Source organism: Rhinatrema bivittatum, chromosome 1, assembly GCF_901001135.1.
Source record: "Rhinatrema bivittatum chromosome 1, aRhiBiv1.1, whole genome shotgun sequence".
NCBI classification, from domain to species: domain Eukaryota; kingdom Metazoa; phylum Chordata; class Amphibia; order Gymnophiona; family Rhinatrematidae; genus Rhinatrema; species Rhinatrema bivittatum.
In genome coordinates this window covers 293992050-294010268 of record NC_042615.1, presented here as the reverse complement: position 1 = coordinate 294010268, position 18219 = coordinate 293992050, and the positions used below count along the sequence as shown (strand labels likewise).

At 45.8% G+C, this 18219-nt stretch overlaps 1 protein-coding gene across 2 annotated transcripts in view; it reads left to right on the top strand.

Annotated features, from left to right (window-relative positions):
- The window catches only part of COL25A1 (collagen type XXV alpha 1 chain), a 971115-nt gene that overhangs the window by 749508 nt on the left and 203388 nt on the right, over positions 1-18219 (top strand). For both annotated transcript variants that reach the window (XM_029596536.1, XM_029596528.1), the window contains exons 13-15: positions 2318-2371; positions 6705-6731; positions 9369-9413. In XM_029596536.1, coding sequence (XP_029452396.1) covers positions 2318-2371; positions 6705-6731; positions 9369-9413 — 126 coding nt within the window. The remainder of the gene's footprint in view (positions 1-2317; positions 2372-6704; positions 6732-9368; positions 9414-18219) is intronic.

Sequence of the window (18219 nt, the reverse complement as noted above, 5' to 3'; positions counted from 1 at the left end):
ATCAAGTGAATGGCTTCTGTAGCCCAGAGGCAGACCACTAGGAGTTTCCGCCTCATGCGACCCCCCAACACTTGGAAAAAGAGTCCGCCCACACCTTGGATTGGTGATTCCGGTGTTACCGTATTTATTCAACACAGTAATAAGGTATCTTCAACAAGTTCAACTTCCACAGGCTTCCACAGTAAATGCTCAGGCAGATAGTAGCAAAATGGTATGATATCCCAAGGAATTCATTCCTGGGAAAAATCCAATACAGTTCATCAGCAGAAACAGTGGTGGTTTTAAAAACAAACAAATAAATAAAAAGGCACTGGGTCTGGTCCAATGGCAGCTTCCACTTTCTACTTTTTCCCAATGGGGGGAAAAAAAGGTACATTTAGAAAAGTTCCAAATCGGCAACCCAGCATGACCTGGCAGAATATCACTACTGAATAGAAAGAACATTCACTTGCTCCATTCTTTCAATTGAGATAAATGATGGCATTGCCATTAGGCATGCTGTTCCTGAATCTGTTGTCCCCGTGATCCTCCCAGGTAGAAAGAAGCCAGGCCATGAACTGAAGAGTAGAGTTCTGTTTTTACTTCCTCCATTTGCATGAATGGCATCTGCTGGCTTTTTGCATCAGCAGACAAAGGCACTTAAGTCACTGCTACAGTCAAAAGGAACAAAACCCAGAAAAACAAAGACACATACTCACTGCAAGTCACTCCCTTTATATCCACTAGATGTCACTGCTGACATCGTCAAGGCTTAAAGGCGGAAACCTTCCATTGCTGTTTTACTGCATGAACAAACGTACTGTAAAGCGCGCTCAGCCGAGCGCACTGTTTAACCCGCGGTTGGACGTGCATATTGTACACGTGTCCGCTACCCCTTATGCAATAAGGGGTTTAGCGTGTCCAAAACGCGCTTCCAACACCCCCCCCCCCAAAAAAAACTAATAGCGCTCATCACATGCAAATGCGTGTTGATGAGGCTATCAGTCATTCGCCCCGATACAGAAAAATAAAGTGCTCCCGATCTGCACATTTTATGCTCAGAAATTAACACCTGCCCATAAGCAGGCGTTAATTTCTGAGCAGCCCAAAAAAGTTGAACAGAAAAGCAGAAAATACCGAGCATCCATTTTCCAAACTCACTGACAGCCACCTGTCCTGGGCTTCCACTGCTAAGAAGGTGGTTGGGGCGCACTATTCTTCCCAGCACCTCCTTTTTAGTGCGACCGCTCATTTAAATACAGTATCGTGTGCCCAGGAGAGGTGGCTGGGCATGCATTAGGAAAACGGACTCTCAACACTGAGCACCCGTTTTCAGCGCAAGTTTACCGTATCAGCCTGATTGAGCTTTGTTCTCTATGGGGAGAGCTTAAGCATGGACCATCTGGGATCAGCATCTCAATGTGACACTTTTTAAAACATACATTTCAATTTCTCAAAAAAAAAATAACCCCACACATGTATAAGCTAAAATCTACTTTTTCGACAATTATTTCAGCTTAAGCATTGAGAAGATCTCTTGAGTGTTCTATACTGGAAATCATTTTGTAACTGAAGATAATGGAAGCACTGTCATTTGCTTATCGGCTGTTATTTTGCCATGTGCCTACTGTAATTGCTACATCGTTTCTTCTGATACTAATGTTAGGAATAATTTCACATGTAAATTGAATATTTAAACATTATAGCATATCAGGGAGATGCAGGCAGAGTGGGTTATTTCTGATGAAATGAAATGAGAATTTATCTTGTGACATATAAGAGGGGCTTCTAATTAAGCAATTACCCACATTCCGTGAAGTGCCACAACATTTTAACCACATGGTCTGAGAGTAGCAGAGAGTGTCCACAGAAGAAGGAACAGTTAAAATAGATGGCAAGAAAGGACATTTTCATTCCAAGGATGGCTGGAATCAGGTAGACCCAGGTACTGTTTTAGTAGTGAGCTTTAGAATATGGGTTAAGGGCGTAGGATGTGCCATGCTGTATCGGACCAGCATCCTGTTTCTAACAGTGGCCAAGCCAGGTTATTAGGAGGTACCCAGCAGATCATAAAGAGTAGATCCAGTTTCTTCTTGCTCACTCCTAGAGTTAAATGGTGGGTTTCCTCAAATACTCCTGGCTAATAGTTTTTGGCCATTTCCTGCAGGACATTTCCAAAGCTTTTTTAAACCCAGCTATGGCTAGATGCCTTGACCACTTCCTCTGTGCCTCCTGGTGTCTTCTGCATGTTTTCCCTTGAAAATATCTGCATCTCTTGCCCTGTATCATCCCACACTTTGATTTGCTCTTTTCACCATCCTTCTCTTTGGCATTGCAGGGTGAGCCGGGCGTCCGTGGTGCATCAGGCCAGGATGGAACACCGGGGTTAAAGGTGAGACTAGAGCCGGCGCTGAGCGCATCCACGTACTTGAACTGAATAAATAATATCGGCCCACCTTGCAGTAATGTATAGTGCCGGCCATTTGTAAGAACCTTTAATCCTTAGTATCCTTGCAGATTTGTCAGGGTAATGGTCATAGCACTGTTAGCTGGCAGCACCAAAGTTAGTGAAGCAGCACACAGGTATCTTGGCCACATACTTGCTATGCCATTGAATTGCTGTAAAATAGCGATGCCTTAAAAGGGGGGGATTTTCAGTTACCCATATTGGTGCAAGGCACATGAGCACTTTTTTACTCCTGAACCTTAAATCTGATTTTCAGAAGGAAATCATGTGAGTAGTTTCCCTTTTCAAATTGCCTACAAGGTATGCAGGTAGAAAAGTTACCACATGTAGCGTCCCTCCCCCCAAGACGGATCTTTTCTTTTTGCTGGCCGAGTATATTTCTCAGCTTCACAGGGGACAGTTTCTACACAGGGGCAGGTAGCTGGGTAACTTCTTAGTTACCCAGTTAAGTCTCTTTGGAAATAGTCCTCCCTGAGCATTTGGTATCATATCTCGTACATAGCACGAACCCAAGTGGGTAAGCTGCCTGCACTCACAGGTTAGCCGAAAGTAATAATGCCAAAAAAAAAAAAAGGTAAATTTTGCAGGTATCAAAATAATTTATTGTGAAGCAGCAAAAAATTAGCTGCTTGTTACTCGCAGTTGCCTGTGTAAGATCAAATGTTTTTTTTTCTTTTCTGGTCTGACAGTTTAGTTCTGTAATTCAAAAATAGGATAAAGCTCTAAAGGCAACATCAAACTGGAATTTAAGGGGCAATTCACAAGAGCCTAGGAGCAAAGTCCATGAGTAATTGTGTAGCAGAGATCTGGTAGGCAATTTTTCAAAGGACACGGCATGCATCATTTTTTTCTTGAGTTTTGCTTACATGGGAATGGAAGTACCTGCAGCACTGTGGCTCGGAAAAATTCCATTGTGCACGAGTACTTTACTCCCCCACCCTTAGATTGTAAACCCCCCGGGGATAGGGAAATACCTACAGTACCTGAATGTAATCCATTTTGAAGCACTGAAAAAAGTGCAAAAAGCGGAATATAAATCTAAATAAATAAATATGCACCCGAGGCCACTCCCCGTTCTACTACGGCTAAAAGCACACACATTCGGGCCGATATAGTACAGTGCGTGTTAACCCTTGACTGGACGCGCGTTTTCGACGTGCTAGTGTTACCCCTTATTCAGTAAGGGGTCGAAAACGCGCATCCAACCCCCCCTCCCCCCGAACCTAATAGCGCCCGCAACATGCAAATGCATGTTGATGGCCGTATTAGGTATTCCCGTGTGATTCAGTAAGTAAAATGTGCAGCTAAGCTGCTCATTTTACTTTAAGAAATTAGTGCCTCCCCAAAGGTAGGTGCTAATTTCTGCCGGGGAAGTACACAGAAAAGCAGTAAAAACTGCTTTTCTGTGCACCCTCCAACTTAATATCATGGCGATATTAAATCGGAGGTCCTGAAAGGTAAAAAACAAAAGAAAAAAAATTGAAGTAGGCCCGCGGCTCACGGGTTGAAAACTGGACGTTCAATTTTGTCAGCGTCCGGTTTCCAAACCCGTGGCTGTCAGCGGGCTTGAGAACCGACGCTGGCAAAATTGAGCGTCGGCTGTCAAACCCGCTGACAGCCGCCGCTCCTGTCCCTAAAGAGGCACTAGGGACGCGCTAGTGTCCCTAGTGCCTCTTTTTACCTGTTTCTTTTGCTGGACCTAATTTGCATACTGTATCGCGTGCACAGGAGAGTGTCCTGTGCGCCCGCTCTCCCGCGGACTTTACTGTATCGGCCCGATTGTGAGCTCCACATGTACTTTTGGCTGCTTGGAAGAGGCTGGTTCACCCAATCAAATGGGTCTGCAAATTGTCCTCTTTATAGTCCAATAACTGTGAATCCAAATCTAAGCACAGTGCAGATAGCAAATACGCTGTGGTCACAACCATGCAATACTGAAAATAAGAATCATGGTGCAAAGTGTTACTACAGTGGATGTTACATTAAAAGCAGTAATTAAAAAAAAACAAAACAAGTTGTAAAAGAGTTATACCCAGATGTTCTGTAATTATTTTCCTGATAAAGGAAATCTCTTTATTGGGAGGGGGGCAGGAGTAGCAGAGGTTTCCTTCTGCTCCTGTAGGTTTCCAGCCAAGTTGGAATTAAGGCTGGGATCCGGTCCCATGAGCCCTCATTTTCTATTACCTGGGGATTCCCCCCCCCATTTTATATTCCCTTCAATTTGTTTTACCCCAAGATCCTGAAGCCGTGGGCTTTAAATCCAGCCTCTAGGTGGCACTATTGGGCAATGAGTAAGGACTCCCTCCCCCCAGGGGCTGTGGAACTTTCCTGCACAACATCCCAAGCACTGGCCAACCCAGGAAGCAGAACATCTGAGCAAGGTCTCATCTGAGGTCCCTCTACTTGGCAATGCATGGCACAGCCATGGAGTCACCAGGACGGTCCTAAGTTAAATCTTTTAATCATGTTTTTTTGAATGGAGGCAATGAAATTAATAGAGATGTGCTTTGTTTTAAGTTTTTGGGTCGGGCGCTTCGTGGAAAACTTTGTTTTCCTATGTTTTTTTTATTTTTTTTCGGCAAAACGGACCAAAAAATAAAAACCCACCCCCAACCCTTCAAATTTCCTTAATTACAACCCCCCCCCCCACCATCCCAATCCCCCCCAAGACTTACTAAATGCCCTGGTGGTCCAGCGGGGTCCTGGGAATGATCTCTCCCTCTTGGCCGTCGGCTGCCACTAATCAAAATGGCACCGGTGGTGCTTTGCCCTTACCATGTGACAGGGCTACCGGTGCCATTGGTCGGCCCCTGACACATGGAATGAGCAATGGATGGCCCACACCATTTTCAAAGATGGCGCCGGCTGTCCATTGCTCCTACCATGTGACAGGGGCCGACAAATGGCACTGATAGCCCCTGTCACATGGTAAGGGCAAAGGGCCACTGGTGCCATTTTGAATCCTGGCAGGCCCGATGGCCCTAGAGTGGAAGATCACTCCCGGGACCCCCGCTGGACCACCAGGGCTTTCAAAAGTCGTGGGGGGGATCGGGATGGTGGGGGGTCTTGTAATTAAGTAAATTTGAAGGGTTGGGTTTGTTTTTTTTTTTTTTTAATAAATGTGCCTCTCCCCCGCGCTAACCTGAAAAACAAATTTTTCCCAAATTTCGGGGAAAATCTGATTCGGGATTCAGGTCCTCCGAACCATGCCAAATTAGACATTTTTGTTGAAATTGTCCAATTTGGCAAAAACGAATGCACATCTCTAGAAATTAAATGCTCACATTTCAGCCTAGGAAATAAGTTTATTTCAAAGGGATATTCCATGTGAAAATCATGGGGTCCGATATTCAGCCACTATCTGTTTGCACGAATTAGTCAGATAAACTTATCTGATTAGCTTGGGGAAGATATTCAGCAGCGGGGCCAGATGACACTGACTATCAGCATTAGCCAGACAAGTATCTCAGCCCTGAAACGCCCCCGTCCCACTCCTTACTTATCTGGCTAACGTTTTAGACAGAATATTCAAACAGTGCCACTTAGCCAGCTGAGTCCAAACTTAACCAGTTAAGTGATGATGAATATCAGGTGTGAAAAAGAAATTCTCAGGTAAAACCCTGCATTGGGAAGAACTTCCAAAGGTCAGAAATAAATTCCTTGCTAGGTTATATGCAGTGAATGACCTTTAACACCCACCAGTTTTTGTCTTGGTGCATGTTACTCGGGTACAGTGCCTTTGGTGCAGGCAGCACTGTCCTCTCTTTTGATTCTGTAGGCCTCTTTTCCTTTCACTGTTAGGTTTCTTTCGTGCTCATTTGAATGAACTTCCTTTCTTTTCTAAATGATATATCTGCATACTGTCACCACATATGGAGCCAAAGTTTCATTTTCAGATATAGCGAAGAGTAGTCAGAGGCATACGTTGAAGGGCCAGGGTCACTGTCAATGAGGACCTGAGGGCCCCACCACTGCAGAATCTTCCTGAGCCAGATACACACTTACGTGGATCTCAAAGTGTAGGTTAACAGACCTGGAGTGAGAAATCCTTACTAGTGGTTAGTTGGACAGCATACCAAATTATTTCCCCTTTCTCTAAAGCTACAAACTGTGATATGCCTCCTTCTCCTACAATGTCTGTCATTGTAAATGAAGTGTACCTGCTGCATCTTGTGCTCCACGCATGCTATCATGGCACTTTCCTCTAGCATTACGCGAGGTGACAATAAAATATCTTTGCTCATTCTCATTTGATCAGGGTGATCCTGGAGAACCTGGGGAAAAGGTAAGCTGATTCTCGTTTCCTGTCTTGAAGCAAAGTTTGTAGTGTATTTATTTATTTATTTATTTTTAATTTTTATATACCAACATTCTTGTATAATATACAAATCATACCGGTTTACATTAAAACAGAAGATGCAGGGAAAATGTTTCCTTTGTCTAATACATTGAACATTAATAGCAAAGAAATTAACAAGGGATAACAACTAAGAAAAACATGGAGAAAGGTAAACAAAAGAGGAAGAAACATAGAAGTTAAAAAATGAAAAGGTGGCACAAAGGGTTGCACGAAGGGGTGCACAAAGGGGGAGTGCCCCTTTGTTGCGCCCCTTCGGCGCGCGACGCCTGGTGTTGAGGCGGGCTTAACGGTCCGATGGTAATGACGTCATGAGGGGGTGGGTCTCATGATCGCAGCACTCACATCGCTGCTTCTTCCCAGTTCCTGATGAAAATTAAGCTGTTTCTTTCATTTCTCTTCTCATGGCTGTGGGGTGAGAAGCGCTGCAGGGTGCCCCTCGATGTTAACTGGCTTCCCACACGCGACGCCTGGTGTTGAGGCGGGCTTAACGGTCCGATGGTAATGACGTCATGAGGGGGCGGGTCTCATGATCATACATGAATAGTGTATGTTGAACACGAGGAAAGCGAATGACCAGAGAAAGCTTGCTCCTCTCGGTGAGCAGTTTCCAAGCTGTTCACCATGGGCTGTTCCAAGACAAATTCCGCTTTTTGCACCCGTGGGCTTGGTGCCAGGTTTCCTAGTGCACTTTCCCTCTGAGACTTTCAGCAGGTGCAAAGACTCCTGCGGACTTTTGTAGCTGCTTACTGTGTGCCTGGACTTTGTAAAGATAAGAGCCTGTGTAGGCTTGGGTACCCTCCCCTGAGTGCAGACTTTTAGCCGGATTGAGGGAGGGCATTCTTCACAGCCAATTCATGTGGGTAAATTACTATGAAACAGGGTCAATCACGTTGACATTGTCCTCGTGTATAAGCATGGGAAATATTTAACAAAGCTGTTAACAGAATGAAAAAAAAAAAAAGCTAAGCTGTGATATACAACTCTATATACCCTATAAATTCTAAAGTCTTGCAAGAGCACTTCTTATTGTAAAAGACGAACCTTGCACAAGATGTGTTAATGTAAATATTTCTGCACATTGTCCATACTGTAGACAATTTAGGTGAAGTCTGACAAAACACCTATGTAGGAACTGGTTCTATTAACATCTTTATAAGATTTTATATGAATTAAGATACATTTTTTTGAAATGCAGGACCACACAAAAATGTTGATAGCAGTCACTGTGCTTACTGGATGACCCACAGTACTGAGATTTTGTAGCATGCAATGAATTTCATTTTCTTGCCTTAAAACACAGAGGCTCCCGGGTGCTGGAGACCCCTCGGTCCTCCTCTGACGGTAATGAGTCGCGTGATCCGGTATTCTTTCTATGTGCTGTTAATAATTATTTCATGGATGGGTCTCCTGTTATCTTCCTAGGTTGGTGGATATTTTTAGTGAAATTAGTCAATGACCCTGACCTAGTTAGACAGAGCATCTGTGCTTCATGGGAATCAAAATAATATCACCATAAAGATAAATGTACACACTTACATGTGATGCATGTACACCCACACAACTATGTTTGTGAGTAAAGGAAGAAGAGGAAGCAGTGATCAAGTCACGATGACTATCAACTCAAAAATGTTGCTAGCAGTCACTATGCTTACTGGATGACCCACAGTACTGAGATTTTGTAGCATGCAATGAATTTCATTTTCTTGCCTTAAAATTAAATTGCAACTTTTTAACTGATTTCTGCCAATGACAAAATAAATGTAATTTCTCTATGATTACCAATTTAATTTCTTTCACAGTTTGCATATCAGAAGAATTCACTGTTCTTTGTTTCTTGGTGGAAAAATATGCATTTTATCACTTTAAATGCTGACTTGAGATGTCTTCAGCATTTTGCTTATTGGCTCACATGTGATAAAGCTTCTGTCTTCCTATTTTACTCAGTCAAGATAATGCAGCAATGTGTTACTTGCCAAATTCGGGTTTTAACAGGCTTCTTAGATTGAGCACAGGCTTTAGACCAGGGACTAGCCAGGAAAGGACAATATTTTTTTTTTTTAAAGAATTGTTTTGTTGTTCTGGTGTGTCCCACATGTGCTATTGCTTCCACCGTTAGTATACTTTCAAACTACCTACAGCAGAGTCACAGAGAAAAATGGAACTGACCCTGTGGCATTCTGCATCAATTTTCCAAAAGACTTCTTTGGAAAATTGTCTCGTATTGCCATAGGAAAGATTCTGTTGCCTTTGTCGTTCCTCTTCTAACAGTTTGTAAACTAAACAGAAGACAAAACTGGGGGCAAGCCAAGCACTGGCCAATATAAAATAGATACTCTATATGAAAAATACTGACCTTTTCCTGTTGTTTCCTTGAGACATACCTCAAAAAGCTCATCTCATGCTGGAACTCTTTCATTCTTACTGTAGCACTGACCCACATTGACCTCGTTAACTGTTTGCAACTTTTCATCAAATGGCAGCTGAATTTTGTTGAATTGATAATGTTTTTATCATTTTTTGAAGGCACTTGAGAATCATCTTTTTTTTTTTTTTTTTTTACAGGGAGATTTTGGAGAGAGCGGGCCCAAAGGTGATGTGGGAACAAAGGTACATAAAGTACTAATCAACAATAAAGAAACTAAGGTTCCAGTTCAGAGGTGAAGTGTCAGTGCGCCGCATTACAGTAGAGGGGACTTAAATTTAGGTCTCATGTCCCATGAAACTGCTTAGAGAGTCTTTTGAATGTTACTTATTGGGCCCCAAATTGGAGCAGATGATTCCATGGAGCTCCAACACTAACCAGCTTGCTGAATAATTGTCCTCATAGGTTAGTCAGAGGAAATTCACTATTCCAGATATGGTCTATTGTAGGTCACCATGCCAAAGACATGGTGGAACCAGAGCTAAACCTCATCCCCCAGAAGAAAATATGGGATCTTTGTTTCCAGTATCATGCATTTAATAACATGTAAACCAGTATGATAAAAAATAATTTAAGTGTCAACACTAGCACGTGATTTTATATATGCCTCTTATCTGATCTAAATTTAAGATTGTGTCACATTATCGGAGAGTCAGAGTTGATAAGAGCAAATTAACTAAGGTCTTGGCAGCACAAAAGACTTGCACCCAGCTGAGGAATGGATCATTAGCCTTCCCCATCAATTATCGCTAATTGCCTACAAAATTTCTTTTTACTCAATAAATTAAGAAGACAGTCCTTTAAAAAAGGGACAGTATTTGCTTTCATTCAAGGCTGTTGATGGGATTGTAGCTGTCTACTCCCCATGACACTATTTTATCAAAGGATCACAGGAGCAGCAGCAGCCATTGAAGTGCTTTCATTCATGCTAGGTATGTGTGAACTTCTTCTGATCTGGTACAAATCTTCCAAAATTTGACTCAAAGAGTCTGAGATCAACATTGGCTCAATTTTAGCCTGCCACAAGTTATTTACTCAAAATATCAGTCCAAAAGTCAGAAAGACTTAACAGTACTCTACTCTTTTTTTTTTTTTTTGGTGGGAGAGGTAGCGTGGCCAGCCATTTTTCCAGCTCTTATGAGGGTCCAGCTCAATCACAGCCAACCCCAACTCATTTTTAAACCCTCTTCCTTGCCTTCCTGCATAATCTATTATGTGTGTGCCCTGAGTCTGGTCAATAAATGCTGCTGTTAAATCGTGCCTGAGGCTACTTCCTGATGCAAGCTGTGAATACAGCTGGTGCAGCATCCCCATGCTTGAGGAACAGATGCCAGGTTCAGGTATCTCACCCAGATTTCCCACAAGACAGCATGATTCAGCATGATACAGTGGTGCCACTGGGCTCTCAGGCCAGCCCCTAGATACTTTTCTGTATCTCAGTCTGTGTATGTGACTCTCCAGTTGTCTACTTTTTAAGCCAAATGTGGTCCCTCTGAAATATTGGATGAATATTTCATGCAGCCCTGACTGGTTCATCACATTCCTCACATTTATTATGCATTTATCCTACAATGCACAGAGATGTTATAGATTTCAATGCAGAAAAGTATCATAAAGCTCTCTTTTTCCCATTATGAAAGACATATTTATCTGTAACTGTTCTATTTATTTTTATCCAAACTCGCAGCCCCCTCACCACAATACCTTTAATGGATTTAATCTAAACTATTTCATCCATGCTTAATTAATGGTGATCCCACAGCTCTTTTATTTATTCATAGACATTTGATATTATGTTTTTTTTGTTGTTTTTTTTTTACCAAGAATGGCCCCAAGGTGGATTACAACAAATTTAAATTTAAATACAGACAATACTATTTGAATTACTGTACCGTCAGTATCAAATTCACATTTGGTTTCTTCACATTTGGCATAGCGGTAAGAATGCAATGGTGTGCAACTTATGGCCTTCAAGATAGGCAGTCAAGTGGTTCATGTGGGTTAGCTCAGTGGACTGGAGGTTTCTGAATTGGAAGGTCTGGGTGAAGAGCCATACTTTGGAAAATGTTTTGAATCTTTTTCAAAAGCATTTTGAGGCATTCCATTTTTTCTATAGACTTAATTAGCCCCACTTGAAGTTTTAAGAATCCCTTGCCATAGAGGTTCCTAAACATTCCGCCCTTCTAGTGGCAGACGCAGTAGAACCGGTTCCCATGAGCAGTGGGACCATGGTTTCTACTCAAGGTACTTCCTCATTCTGAAGAGGAATGGCAGCTTATGCCCCATCCTCAACCTCAGGGCGTTAAACCGTTTTCTCGTAAGAGAAAAGTTCACAATGGTCTCTCTGGGCATGCTGATCCCGCTCCTCCAAAGAGGAGACTGGCTCTGCTCCCTCAACTTAAAGGAGGCTTACCCCTATATTGCAATTGTCCCCAACCACTTTCTGGTGGGGACGGCACATTTTCAGTACAAAGTGCTGCCCTTTGGGCTAGCTTCAGCCCCACACGTTTGCACGAAATGCTTGGCGGTGGTGGCTGCCTACCTCAGGCGACTCTCGGTCCACATCTTTCCATACCTGGACGATTGGCTGATCCGGAGCGAATCACACTCCGGGGTCGTGAATGCTCTTGTCTTGACGGTTCAGACCTTACAGACCTTGGGATTCGTTATCAACTTCCCCAAGACACATCTCAATCCGTCTCCACAACTGGACTTTATCGGCGCCAGGTTGGATACGGCACAAGCAAAAGCTTTTCTGCCCAGGGATCAAGCAGTCACTCTCTCCTCGCTGGCTACCCTCGTTTGCAACAAAAAGAAGGTATCAACCCATGTGCTGCTCTGCCTGCCGGGCCTCTTGGTGGCCTCGGTCCACGTGACTCTCTTGACCCGCCTCTCCATGAGTGACCCACAGTGGGCCTTCCAGTTCCAGTGGCGGCAGACATCCCAGAATCTGGAGGTGCTCTTCATCTCTTCTTGACCTGGTGAGAGGCCCTGTCCAATCTGTAAATCAGACGCCCATTCCAGCCCGCGCCACCCCAGATGACTCTCAACACCAATGCCTCACCTCAGGGGTGGGCAGGCCCATATGGAAGGCCTGCATAACCAGGGCCTTTGGACTGCGGCCAAGTCCCACTGCCAGATAAATGTCCTGGAGTGCAGGCGATCTGGTACACCTTGTGCGCCTTCCAGGACAGGCTGTCCTCCAAGGTTGTCCTCACCAGAATGGATAACCAGGTGGCAATGTGGTACATCAACAAGCAGGGCGGCATGGGCTCCTTCCCCCTCTGCCAGGAAGCAATACAGGTTTGGGATTGGGCCCTCTCCAAGGGGATGTATTTACTGGCCACCTACCTGCCGGGCCACCTGAATATACTGGCGGACTGCCTCAGCCGATCCTTCCAGCCACACGAGTCATCCCTGAACCCGGCGGTGGCAACAGACTATTCCATCGCTGGGGCATGCTGACCATGGACCTGTTCACCTCTGCCCTCAATGACAAGGTGAGCATGTTCTGCTCCCCGATTCTGGGGAAGGACCATCCGGCCTGCGACGCATTCTCCCTTCACTGGGGACAAGGTCTCATGTACGCATACCCCCCTGTTCCACTTCTCTCGAGGACTCTGATGAAGCTACAAGAGGACGGAGAGACCATGATCCTGGTGGCACCCTCCTGGCCAAGGCAAGTGTGGTTTTCTCTGCTCCAGGACCTGTCCATGAGCTCCCCAGTTCCACTGGGGATGGCTCCCGACCTCCTATCGCAGAACCAGGGCACCCTGCACCACCCGAACCTATGGGCCCTGGCCTTCATGGCGTGGATGTTGAGCGCATGATCTTACAGCTCTTGGATGGTGTTTTCAGGGTCTTGATTGAATCCCAGAAACCTGCAACTCGGTGATCTTACAGCTCAAAGTGGAAGCATTTCTCCACCTGGTGCGGGGGCCACAGACTGGACCTTTCTTCTGCCCGCTACCCCGCCTGCTGGATTATCTGTGTACCTGTCCGAGTCTGGCCTCCAAACCAACTCGGTTCTTCAAGTACACCTCAGCGCCTACTACCAGGGATTTGCTGGGGCACCCATTTCAGTCCAACCACTGGGCGGTGTTTCATGCAAGGCCTGGTTCAACTGAAGCCCCCGCTTTGCCCGCCGGCAACCCCATGGGATGTCAACGTTGTCCTGGTGAGGCTTTATGTGGCAATCCGAGGAGGAATCGGAGGAATCCTGCTTGGGTGGAGGTAATCCAAGATAATGTCAGGCACGGGAATTGGGTCTTGATGGATCGATGGCCAGACAGGTCTATGAGGGGCTCTGGAGGGACCTGCCACGTAGCGGCCTACCCAGGATCCCTCTGGTGAAGGCAGTTGTGATGCTTGTAGGGTCACTCATGGGGAGCGAGACCCTCAACCCTGCTGGGGTGGGGGAACCTGAGAAATCCCGCTTGGGCGGAGAGTGGGTAGCAGTACACCTTTAGTCCCGTGGAACCAGAAGGTGCGTGAGATGCTGCGAGGATTGTTTGCTCCATCCACATGGAACACTTCCATTCGCAATAGCAACAGGGTGAAGACATTCCTCATTAGGAATGGCTGGTTTGTTTGCACCTGGCTGCTCTGACATTATTTTGAAGCTGGAAATGAGCTGCTCAGAGCAATGTCTCACTGTCAAGGGGGTTACCAGGGAGTTCTTACCTCAGTACGACAAACGGAGACCGCTGAATGATGACCTGCTGTTGCCTCCTGGGCATGTCCTGACCCACAACCTCTTGATACTGCTTTGGTTCATCTTGCCCGTGGTAGCAGTGGATGAGTTTAAGACTAAGCGTTTCAGGGTTGCCTTCATGCTTGCATTCTTTGGAGGCTTGCTGTGAGAGGATGTCAGCATCTTGAACGACATGCTGTGCTTAGATTCGAGATAGTCCTGGACTGATCAAGTACTGTCATCAATAGACAATGTCGAGTGGCCTTGGGGCCACCCTTCGGTGTTCAGGCCATGAGCGCTAATGTCAGGTCCGGGGATTGGGCCTTGACGTATTGATGGCTGGACATGTCTGCAAAGGGCTCTGGAGAAGCCTGCTGCATTGCAGCCTGCCCAGGACCCCTTTGGCGAAGGCAGCCATGACACCTGTAGGGGGGCTCGCAGGAGCAAAACCCTCAATCTTGCTTGGGGGAAGAGAATTGGTGAAATCCCTCTGGGCAGAAGGAGTCTGAGAAAACAACACCTATTGGCCTTGCCCCCTGGTTACAGCTGTTAAAGGTACAAAAATGTCCAGCCACGGCCATGACCCTGTGCATAACCTCATGCCCAAAAAAGGGGTGGCCGTGATGCTATGGTTGACTTTATGCCCAGAAGGGGGTGGTTGTTCAGTCTTCCAGCAAACCTTGACGAAGGCAGGGCTTCAGAGTGGATGGTTCAGCACTCTCTCATCCCACATCGGAGCCGCCTCTGGTGCTGTCACTGCCAGACTCCCATGAATGATGAACATCAGGCCCAGGGATTGGGCCTTGATGGATTGATGGCTAGTCATGTTGGAGATGGGCTCCGGTGGGGGCTTGCGGTGGGGCGGCCTGCCCAGGACCACTCCAGTGGGCAGCCTGCCTAGGATCACTCCGGTGATAGCGGTCAGGACGCCTGTCTGAGGGCTCACAGGGAGCGAGATCCCCTCAGTTCCACGTGGGCTCTTTAGGTATACACTTTAGCAGCTATAATCTTGGAAGCAGTGTTGGCCTCATGCTGCGTAGCGCTATCAGGGATGACTTGAGCCACATTGTCTTTGCATAGCCATCTTCAAATCTGCTGGTCTGAAATTACACCCAGGCAGAAAATGTTGGGCACTGGATGAAAGGAAGATACTGTGCCAAATCCAATCAGCAGATAACCATGGCCACTCAACGCTTAGGCGGATATCATCTGAGGCATGTGCAGGTTGATGGTCATTGTGCAGAATTGTATGCTCTGGAAAATTGCTTTTGTCAAATATGGGAAATGACTTGTTTCTGCAAGCCTGGCAGTGAGGGTGTGTGTTGGTTTAATGTGGGAGCTGTAGCCGTTTGGTATGGGGGGAACCCGTTCTGTGTTGGCGGAAGGGTACTTCCTAGCCCACGCAGGATGGGATCTTTGTGGCGGGGGCGACTGAGACTATTGTAGCTCTAGAGGCTGTAAAACGAAGCAGGGAGGTGCTGATAAGGAAGAGAGTGGCTTTGGGTCCACCACTCAGCGCCTGGCCATGGATGATGGTCAGGCCTGGGATGGGGCCTTGACGAATCAACGGCCAGGATCATTTGCGAGGAGCTCTAGTGGGGCCTGCTGCACGGCGGCCTGCCTGGGCCCCTGTGGTGATGGTGCTCCACCACCGGTCAGGGGCTCGCAGTGAGCGAGCTACCCCCTCTCGTTTCTCCTTGGGTGGAATGAAACAGAGATATTGACACCTGCCCTGCGGTTGAGATTAGACAGTGGTTACTGGACTCAGTGTCTTAATTAGACTCCCCTGTTAGGGTACTCTAATAAACGGCAGCGGAAATTTGCATCCCATTTATGTATCATGTTTTCCTTGTGTATGCGTGTAACATTGGGTGTCTGGCCCGGATGGGTGAGAGTGGGATACAACCACGGGTGTCTGGGCTGCCTGGTTATTTGCATACTCCAACTGAGAATCTTAGGAAGTGAATACAAATCTTCCAGTATGCCTGATAAATGAGTGAGGATTAGGGCCTATCCAAATCCTGTCTGCCTGTAACTATGATCTTGTTTTTGAAAGACTGAAAACATAGGGAGCCTAGCTTTTAAAACTGTCTGGGGTTACATCATTTGCTTTCGTGGGCCTGTGGAGATTTATGCTAGTTTATAAAATACCGCATATTTATGTCCCAAAATTATGCGTATATGTTTCAGTGCACATGTATATTTTGTAATGCGGGAATACACATACTTTCTCTTCCCATTTTATAAAATTATGCACATATCTTCTACATGCATAATAATTATTAGGGATTTGAATCGTGTGCCCGATCGTTTTAACAATCAGGTTCGGCTGGGGGGGGGGGGGTGGAAATCTGATCGTTAGACATGTGAATTGGGATCGGTTCCGATTCCAATTCACATCACTAATTTTTTTTAGTGAGGCCCGCGCCGATAAAAAAAAATCCCACCCCGACCCTTTAAAATTACCCCCTTAGCCTCCCCCACTCTCCCGACCCCCCAAAAAACCTTTTACACATACCTAGTGGTCCAGGGGGGCCGCGGGAGCGATCTCCTGTTCTCAGGCCATCAGCTGCGCTAAAAAAATGGCGCCGATGGCCCTTTGCCCTTACCATGCGACAGGGCAAAGGTAGCACCGGCGCCATTTTGAATATATTATAAATACGGCCTGAGTGCAGCAGTCGCTCCCGGACCCCCGCTGGACCCCCAGGGACTTTTGGCCAGCTTGGGGGGGCCTCCTGACCCCCCACAAGACTTGCCAAAAGTCCAGTGGGGGTCCGGGAGTGACCTCCTGCACTCGGGCCGTATTGCCAGTATTCAAAATGGCGCCGGCGCTACCTTTGCCCTCACTATGTCACAGGGGCTGACCCAAGCTGGCCAAAAGTCCCTGGGGGTCCAGCGGGGGTCCGGGAGCGATCTGCACTCAGGCCGTATTTATAATGTATTCAAAATGGTGCCGGCGCTACCTTTGCCCTGTCACATGGTAAGGGCAAAGGGCCATCGCTCCCGCAGCCCCCCTGGACCACAGGTATGTGTAAAAAGTTTTTTGGGGGGTCGGGGAGAGTGGGGGAGGCTAAGGGGGTAATTTTAAAGGGTCGGGGTGGGTTTTTTTTATCGGGCCAATGGCGCCATTTATATTAGTGGCAGCCAAAATGGCACCGATGGCCCGAGAGCGGGAGATCAAGCCGGGACCCCCCTCACTGGACCACCAGGTAATTTAAAACATTTTGGGGGGGTTCGGGAGGGTGGGGGATTTGTTTTAAAGGGTCGGGGTGGGTTTAGGGCTGGTTTTGGTGTGCCGGTTTTCCCGCCCTCCCCCCTCCCCCGATTTACGATTTTTCACGATAAATCGGGGGAATTTCTATTGTATCGCGACTCTAACGATTTTTGACGATTTAAAAAATATCTGACGATTTTTTTAAATCGTCAAAAAACGATTCATATCCCTAATAATTATAACAATGTGCATATAATAACCCAGAATGAAATGTGGAGTCGGGTATTTTATAAAGCATGTGTTTACTCCGCTACTGAAAATATATATTTGTGCGTATACTTGGAATCATCAGTTTGCCAAAACCTCCACCAGTTCACCTAGGTCCTCCAGCATTTCACCCTGAACCCTTCCTACATCTCCCAAACTTCCCACCCAAAAAATACAGTCAAAACACAAGTCTGATTTCACTTGTATGAGCCAATGAACTGGAGTAAAAGTGTATGGACATATTTGGTAATGTGTGCAAAATTTTTCTTTATTTATTTATTGATTTATTTATACTTTTTTTAGCCCGACCTTCATGAAGAATATCATATCAAATCGGTTTACAAGGAACAGTGTGATAAAACATTAACCTTAACATAAACAAAGTTGCAAAAAAGTTACAATAAAACAGGGGTAATGTGTAACTTGTGTGCATACCTTCAACTCCCACCTCAGAAAGCCCCTAAACTACCCCGTTTTTTATTTTTAATCATTTATGCCTGACATTACAAGCGCATGCATAATCAAGGTTTATAAAATAGGATCTTCTGTATCTGTGTACATGCTTCTTATGCACGTATATGCTAATTCTGCATGAGCAACCCCTACATGCTTCTTTGAAAATTACCTCCTAAATCTAATAAGGCTGTCTGTTCCTTCTCTGCTTGAGAATCTATTAACACAGATCATGCATAACAGGGCAATCTTCAGATTTCCTTGACATATACCATGCTATTGCCTCCTCACAGCAGTTTTCCATCTGTGATTCTCTTCCCACTGATGACATTCTTTTGTTCCAGTGCCTGCTTAGATTTCATTC